The sequence below is a fragment of the Liolophura sinensis genome, chromosome 2 (assembly GCF_032854445.1).
Source record: "Liolophura sinensis isolate JHLJ2023 chromosome 2, CUHK_Ljap_v2, whole genome shotgun sequence".
Classification (NCBI taxonomy): Eukaryota; Metazoa; Mollusca; class Polyplacophora; order Chitonida; family Chitonidae; genus Liolophura; species Liolophura sinensis.
Genome location: NC_088296.1, coordinates 7,113,066 through 7,121,424, shown reverse-complemented (window position 1 = coordinate 7,121,424; position 8,359 = coordinate 7,113,066). Strand labels below are relative to the sequence as shown.

Here is an 8,359-nt window from a genome sequence, read left to right as displayed (position 1 = left end):
CTTCGAAACTAAAGTTACATAACACAACAAGAATTACTACATGTACCATGTTGACTATATGTATTGTCATGTATAAACTGTGACCTGTTTTTGCTCAGTGACACTCCTGATTATGCTGATTTACAAGTCACCATTACTAAAAATAAAACTACCCAGTCATTATCTACATGTATTTTGTCTGGAAGAAAACTGACATTGATATTCAGGACAAGTCAGACAGACTGTGTATAACTACACCAAGTTGTAAGCTTGTGACAGATAACTGACCACTTTGCGGAGAAGCTAAACATACTGAATTAGCCACACTGCTGAATTAACTAAAACATCTATACGCAAATGGTCAGTTTGTTTAAAAAAAACTTAATCAAAGTCTATTTCAACAAACTATAATATGACGGAAAAGATGTAAATGAATAATTACGCGATGGTCAGGAAGTGCTTATCATATCACAGAGAACTTGAGGCAGAGTTGTAGAGTCACCGTTACCAGACGAGCAGACACAGACACAGATCCAAACCCGACACCAAACCCAACCCATGGCACGAGAGGCTCTGTGACGATAACATCACTGACAGTGTACATTACCTGGTTGTTGTCACAGTCCAGGACTGTCAGTGTGTGGTCATCACAGTCCAGGTACACACCCAGGTGATGAGGTCGTGTGTAACGTCTCCACTGTAGATAGTCAGGTTTGACCTCACCACCACCACTGTGACTATAACACCTGACCTCATCACCACGGTACACCATCTCAATGTACCAGGAGTTACGGCCAGGGTCTAGCCTCTCCCTCACACCACAGCTCTCCTGTGTCACTCCTACACGACAGTCACAGTCACGGCCAAGTGAACAGGTGATGTGTATCTCCCAGTAGTACCTGCCCGTCTGGTAAAGCCCGTCTGTCACAGCTCTCCTCCACCCCCAGGATAAGTCCTCACCCCTTTACTGCAGAGCCGCTGTCAGTGATTCTCAGCTCACTGTCCGTCTGTCTCTGTGAATCTCAGCGTCGGCTCTGCAAACACACAACAGAAGCAGTATAAACAACAGCAAACCATAAACACACGCTGTAAGACTGAGGTGTACACAAAGCGTGGTTTTACTTTCTCCACACAATCTCTTGGCATAAAATAACATATACTTCTGACATGAATGTAATTTATACACTGATCTCTGTCATTTTCAGCCAGTTTAAAAGAGTTGTTCTTCGACAAGAACTGGATATATGACTAACTGACGGGTACGACACAGGCCGAGTAATGCGTTAAAATACACACATTTAGCGCTCTAATTTGTTTGAAACTTATTACCTACAACAAGAACAATACCTTCCTCTATCCGGTACTTGGTTTTAGTTATCAGTTATGGCACATTTGAACACAAAACTCACTATGAGGCTGTGGTAGACCTGTTGTCATTCGTGGAGTGACCAGCTACCGAAGCCGTCCTCTAGTAAGGGAGGTAACTCGCCACACATAACTCACCAAGTGACATTCTTTTACCACAGTATTCAAAAGACTATTTAATCCATCAGAATTATTAGTAATAAAGAAGTATTGGAATCTTCTAACTATTGAAGTTTTCTCCAATTTATATTTTTAAAGGACAGTTAATATATTTAAATTTTAAAAGCAAACTTATATCAAGTGAGGAAATAAATCTAGATCAACAATTATTTCTACATACATAGATGGAAACCCTTTAATATTAACAATAAAACAGATATGAGGGTTGTTTTCCCTTTGAAATACATGTTTGACACCGAGGGGTAGGCTACAATATGTTACTGTTCTGTCCTAACAGTACAATCTGCTGATTTGTACACATGAGGTAAATATCACTCAGACACTCAGGGGTACAATATGTTATCTGTTCTCTCCTAACAGTACACCTGACAAAGGGGTTACACAACTATCTGTCCTGTTCTAACTATACAGCTGCTGATATAAAGCTCTGCAATGTACTTCCATTAAAAAAAAACGAAAAAAAACATAATGTTGTATAAATTACATTTTTATTAATTTTTAGCGAACCATTGTGTATATAGCTTACACTGGCTTTATATTTCTTAGAATGGCCTACTGAATGCCTTTAGACTTCAAAGAGCCCACTGTACACTTTACGAGTACCACACACTATTTTATGTCTCACATTAGGTTGTGTTCTCTGCACACACCCTATAGAATACATCACCCTGCTGTATACGTCACTTTAGTTGTTGTCTTCTGGGGCCCACTCTACTGTATACCTCACAATTCTTTGTGTCTTTTGTGCACACCCTACTGTATACCTCACAATAATCTGTGTTTCCTGTGCACATCCTACTGTATACCTTACATTAGTTTGTGTATTCTGGGCATACCCTACTGTATACCTCATATCAGCTGGTGTCTTCTTGGAACACCTTACTGTATACCTCACATTAGTTTGTGTCTTTTGAGCATACCCTACTGTATACCTCACATTTGTTTGTGACTTTTGTGCACTCCCTACTGTAAACCTCACATTACTCTGTGTCTTCTGGACACACCCCAGTGTATGCCTTACATTAGTTTGTGTCTTCTGGGCATACCCTGCTGTAAACCTCTTATCAGCTTGTCTTCTTGGGACACCTTACTGTGTACCTCACATTAGTCAGTGTCTTTTGAGCATGCCTGACTGTATACCTCACATCTGTTTGTGTCTTCTGGGGACATCCCACTGTATACCTCACATTGGTCTGTGTCTTTTGTACATACCCTACTGTTAGTCTTACATGAGTCTATGTCTTCTGTGCACACCTTACTGCACACCTCAGATTAGTCTGTGTCTTCTGAGCACACCCTTCTCTATACAACACATTGGTCTGTGTCTCCTGGGCACACCCTATTGTATCTGTGTCTCCTGGGCACACCTTTCTGTATACCTCACATTGGTCTGTGTCTTTTGTACATACCCTACTGTTAGTCTTACATGAGTCTATGTCTTCTGAGCACACCTTACTGCACACCTCAGATTAGTCTGTGTCTTCTGAGCACACCCTTCTCTATACAACACATTGGTCTGTGTCTCCTGGGCACACCCTATTGTATCTGTATCTCCTGGGCACACCTTTCTGTATACCTCACATTGGTCTGTGTCTTTTGTACAGACCCTACTGTAAGTCTTACATGAGTCTATGTCTTCTGAGCACACTTTACTGCACACCTCAGATTAGTCTGTGTCTTCTGAGCACACTCTATTGTATACCTTACATTAGCCTGTGTCCTTTGCCCACAAGGTACTCTATAATTATAGGTTATTTGATTGTATGGTCCTGTATGGACGAGTCCTGGGCGCCCAAGAAAGGGACGAGCTTGCGAATCTTTTTTGTCCACCCTATTCCATGTCTCACATTAGTTTGTATCAGTTTTGCCCATCCAACTGCATGCTTCCCATTAGTTTGTATCTTGTTTTGCCCACCCTAGTGTATGCCTCACATTAGTTTTTATCTTGTTTGCCCACCCTAGTGCATGCCTGCCATTAGATTGTATCTGTTTTGCCCACCCTAGTGCATGCCTCGCATTAGTGTCTATCTTGTTTTGCCCACCCTAGTGCATGCCTCATATTAGTTTGTATCTTGTTTTGCCTACCCTAGTGAATGCCTCACATGAGTCTATATCTTGTTTTGCACACCCTAGTGCATGCCTCATATTAGTTTGTATCTTGTTTTGCCTACCCTAGTGAATGCCTCACGAGTTTCTATTCTTGTTTTGCCAACCTAGTGCCATGCCTCACATTAGTGTCTGTCTTCTTTTACCAACCCTAGTGAATGCCTCACATTAGTTTCTATCTTGTTTTGCCCACCCTAGTGCATGCCTCACATGAGTTTCTATCTTGTTTTGCCCACCCTAGTACATGCCTGCCATTAGTTTGTATCTGTTTTCCCTACCTAGTGAATGCCTCACAAGAGTTTCTATCTTGTTTTGCCCCACCCTAGTGCATGCCTCACATTAGTTTCTATCTTGTTTTTGCCCACCCTATTAAATGCCTCACATTAGTTTCTATCTTGTTTTGCCCACCCTAGTGCATGCCTCACATGAGTTTGTATCTTGTTTTTGCCTACCCTAGTACATGCCTCACATTAGATTCTATCTTGTTTTGCCCACCCTAGTGCATATCTCACATTAGTTTGTATCTGTTTTGCCTACCCTAGTGAATGCCTCACATGAGTTTCTATCTTGTTTTGCCCACCCTAGTGCATGCCTCACATGAGTTTCTATCTTGTTTTGCCCGCCCTAGAACATGCCTCACATTAGATTCTATCTTGTTTTGCCCACCCTGGTGCATGTCTCACATTAGTTTGTATCTGTTTTGCCCACCCTAGAGCGTGCCTCACATTAGTTTCTATCTTGTTTAGACCACCCTAGTGCATGCCTCAATTAGTTTGTGTCTTGTTTTGCCCACCCTATTCCATGCCTCACATTAGTTTGTGTCTTGTTTTGCCCACCCTATTCCATGCCTCACATGAATTTCTATCTTGTTTTGCCCACCCTATCCCATGCCTCACATGAGTTTCTATCTTGTTTTGCCCACCCTATCCCATGCCTCCCACTAGTTTGTATCTGTTGTGAAGGCCTTAAGGGGATGGATAGGTTTATGTGGTATGTTTAGTGAACAGCCTAATGCATGTCTCACATTAGTGTGTGTCTTCTGTGTACACCCTACTTACACCTTGCATAACTTTGTGCCTTTTTTCCAAACCCCAGTTTTGATCACACCCTAGTGTACACCTTATACTTTTATGTTTGTGTCTTCGATGCACACATTGTCATCATATGACTGAAAAGTTGTTATGTTCGACGTTAAACTCCAAGCTCTCACTCACTCACTCACTCGATGCACATACTAACATAAACCCTACAGTTGTTTATGTCCTTTCAGCACACCCTACTGTATATCTTTCATACATATACGAACTTACTTGTAACACGTAGGGGTGATATTTGTCCACCGACAGCTCTTTCTAAGTCCTGACGTTCTTGCACTGTCTCTTTTACAGTCACCTGTCTAGGGACAACGTAGTCATGTTGTACAGAATCTAGAAGCTTCTGTTTGCTGACCTCATGTTTCTCCAGATCTGTTCTTATATCATTCAGCTGGTCATCAACTCTGTGAGAAGAGAAGAGAAAACAAAGAGACACAGTCGTGTAGTAATCTTGTGTACAACGCAGTTATAAGAATGCCATGATGTACTGTTCCTAGTAGATTAGATCTGATTTGTCTGGACAAACGTATGTTTAAACATTGGATATATTTTACAGTCGGGTCATGTTTTGGATAACTACAGTGCTGGTACTAAATGTTATAGAAACATATCTGCTGACAACAGAGACGTGCAAATGTATAACAAACCTAGAGAGGTATCACACATTTATACATACGTTTTGGTGAAGTCCGTGGAACCCTGTCAACAAACAGAATTAAAAACTCATATAAAATCATGTAAAGATGATAACCGAAACTGAGATACTGTAGCTATACTGTCAATTCAACATATAACAAGAACACATTTGTAATTGAAATGTCTTACCTCTTCAAGTACACAGGCACCCCTGGCTTTTACCTCAAAACATTTAGACCATTTCCTGATCTATTACATAGTATAGGCTGCTGAACCAATGTTTGAGAATGTGCACATCTGACTTACCTGCAAAAACTCGACGTCCACTGACGCTAACAAATCTTTGGAAGCGTGTACCATCCTCTCCATTTCCTGGGTCTGTAGCTGAAAATGTTTGAGTATGGCGCTACACTCCACGCTCCACTGTGAATAGCGGGTTTTTATGCCATCTAAGGATTGCTGTTTCCATGCTTGTAAAGCTTCAAAGGCTGCACAATAAGCCCTTTCCACCTCCTGAGTGTGAAGTTCCTGGTTTTCCTGCCGAACAGAAAAATCGTTTACTGCCTCATCTAGACCTATAGAATTGTGTGTTGAAGAAGTTATATATGTATGTGTAACAGGGTGAAATATAAGCGCCTCACAAATGTGGCTACAATGTATCTCCGGGATGGAGATGATTTCCCTCTAGTTTAGGGATGTACATGTAAGTGTCGACTCAAAACCCAAAGTACGTCGTTTAATTCCAAAAAGGGTCGTGCCATCACAACTGATGCTCAGAACAGGGTGAGATGGTGGAGTCTTACATTGCTTCGGACAGTGCCCGAACCCGAACGCTGTCTCCCCATCAGATCAAATGGTGTACATATATATATATATATATATATATATATATATATATATATATTATAGATATTATTATGACAGCGTATTATCGGCGATAATACATCAAATGGAGATGTCTGAGGTGGGCATATACCGTGTGTGTTACTTAATAATGATACGATAGTAGATAAGATAAACAAGAAATAGGTGAAATTGACTCGCCCATCACGCAAGTAAATTCCCTCATCAGTTCGTGCATTCCCCTGTTTACGTTCTTGTAAAAAGTCGTCACTTTTCGGGTTTAACTCTTTGATTGTAATCTACATATATAATATGTGACAGAAGACCGCTTTATCAAGACTAGTTAATTGACAGCTGTATGTTACCTGGATTTGTGAATGATAGCAATACTCCACATAGTCAATATGAGTCACCAGGGTATGCAGTACAACACAGGCTGAAAAAGTGTCATGGAAAATACCAACCTGTATCTTGCTGTGCAACCTCATAACTCCTGCCAGCGATTCTTTAGTTTCCTGTAGCACTTTCTCCACTTCACTAGTTTTGTTCAAAACAGCTGGCTGTAATGGAAAAAATACTACATTAAAAAATCAGCCTTTCAAATGACTCACTACAGTACAGAACACAAAGCCCCTTTTCTTTACTATAGATCACAAACTTTGGGTTAATATTTAGTTCCAAATCATGCCATCTTTATTTTGAGTATCGATTTATATACTAGCATGGTACACGATTTAGATAGTGATTTAAGTTATTCGCCCAAAACATTCCCTTGCGTCTTTCTAACAACATTAAAAACTTTTTATTACTTCTCATTACATGATTCCAAAGTAATTTTGAACTTGCACAATTTCTTAGTTTTTTCGTGGTCCGTATTAATCATTGTTCGGGAATTGACCTTACGATTAATGACTCATGACATCCATTTGGGTTGATGGCTGATAAACGAATGTCTTTTTCGCATTACCTTGTCATTCTCAGCAGCTGATGGTATATCCCGCATAGCATGTTCCGGATGCTCAACCACACACCCCAGACAAATTACCATCCGACACGGTACACAGTACATGACGAACGGCTGACCGTGTCTAGCACATGACGGCTGCTGAGTTGATTGTTGGTCCCTGCTGACTTCACCCTGTGATGTTTCCTGGGAGAGGTATTCCTGGGACGAAATCAGTTTGTGACGTTTCAGGGGCCCCTTCATTGGGTGACAAATAGCAAGACATTCCTGACAGTAGAACACACCACAGATGGTGCAAAACTTGACAGCTTTAGCATGATTGTCCTCCTCACACAGAGAACAATATGGAATGTCTTCCTCAACCTTAACAGCAGTAGAGAACCTCTCCACCATTTCTGCCAGATGAAAGTTAGGAGCCAGTCCAGCCACACCTTCTCTCCCCAGATTCGTTGGTGCCCGACACACAGGGCATGCTATCAGATGAGCGTCATCATTCCCCCTGCTGTCGGAGGTGTCATCTATCTGCACAGATTTGGACTTGTCAGCATACAAACCAATGCATTTTTTACAAAAACTGTGCTGACAGGGTAGCATTACTGGTTTCTGGAATGTTTCCATACATATCGAACATGTGAGAACATCATCCCGATTCTGCTTGCTCTCGGCCATCATTTGCTCAGGGTTCTTTTTCCTAAAATAAAAACGACAAATCGCTCAGATTGGCACCTGTGAGGGTGTTCCTATTTAAAAAAATATTAACTTTCAAGACAACACACAGCCTCCGCCTATTTCAACACTATACACGTTACTTTTTAGTTGCTATTCTCCTATTCTCATTTAAAAAGCATTTTAGTACCTATTCATGTATGAGGAGAGTGTGCGCAAATCACTTTTCTGAAAAGGAATCCATTCTGGTCAGTTAGAAATTTAGCGATCCAACCCTTTATTGCCCACGAGAGACTGTTTTGACAAAGGTCTGGTCAAGCCAGTTTGGGCAGATGTGTTTGATACTGATGTTCGATAGACATATAGCTCCCATCCAGATAATGAACAGATTCGTGTGTAAAAACGAACCTGTCGCGGTTTAAAAGTAGATTTACAGAGAGTCAGTGCGAAATCTTCTTCAGCCCCAATGTCGGGACTTGACTCAATATGATAATTTGGCCAAGCCTGTGAACTGCATTGGTTATGA

At 41.1% G+C, this 8,359-nt stretch overlaps 1 protein-coding gene across 1 annotated transcript; it reads right to left on the bottom strand.

Annotated features, from left to right (window-relative positions):
* Positions 1-939: 939 nt before the first annotated feature.
* Positions 940-7,854, bottom strand: LOC135462685 (probable E3 ubiquitin-protein ligase MID2). The gene is made up of 6 exons (XM_064739910.1): positions 7,171-7,854; positions 6,668-6,763; positions 5,667-5,897; positions 5,401-5,423; positions 4,941-5,128; positions 940-1,013 (listed from the first exon to the last, which is right to left on the bottom strand). Exons 1-6 carry the CDS (start codon positions 7,837-7,839, stop codon positions 976-978), a joined length of 1,245 nt encoding a protein of 414 aa, XP_064595980.1. The 5' UTR covers positions 7,840-7,854; the 3' UTR covers positions 940-975.
* Between the last annotated feature and the right edge of the window lie 505 nt (positions 7,855-8,359).

Excerpts from the sequence above, each read along its gene's own strand:
- LOC135462685 (XM_064739910.1), bottom strand. The coding sequence starts at position 7,839 with ATGATGGCCGAGAGCAAGCAGAATCGGGATGATGTTCTCACATGTTCG. Across the intron at positions 6,764-7,170 it reads CAGCTGCTGAGAATGACAAG|CCAGCTGTTTTGAACAAAAC; the intron begins GTAATGCGAAAA and ends TTTCCATTACAG. Across the intron at positions 1,014-4,940 it reads ATCACCCCTACGTGTTACAA|AGCCGACGCTGAGATTCACA; the intron begins GTAAGTTCGTAT and ends GTGTGTTTGCAG.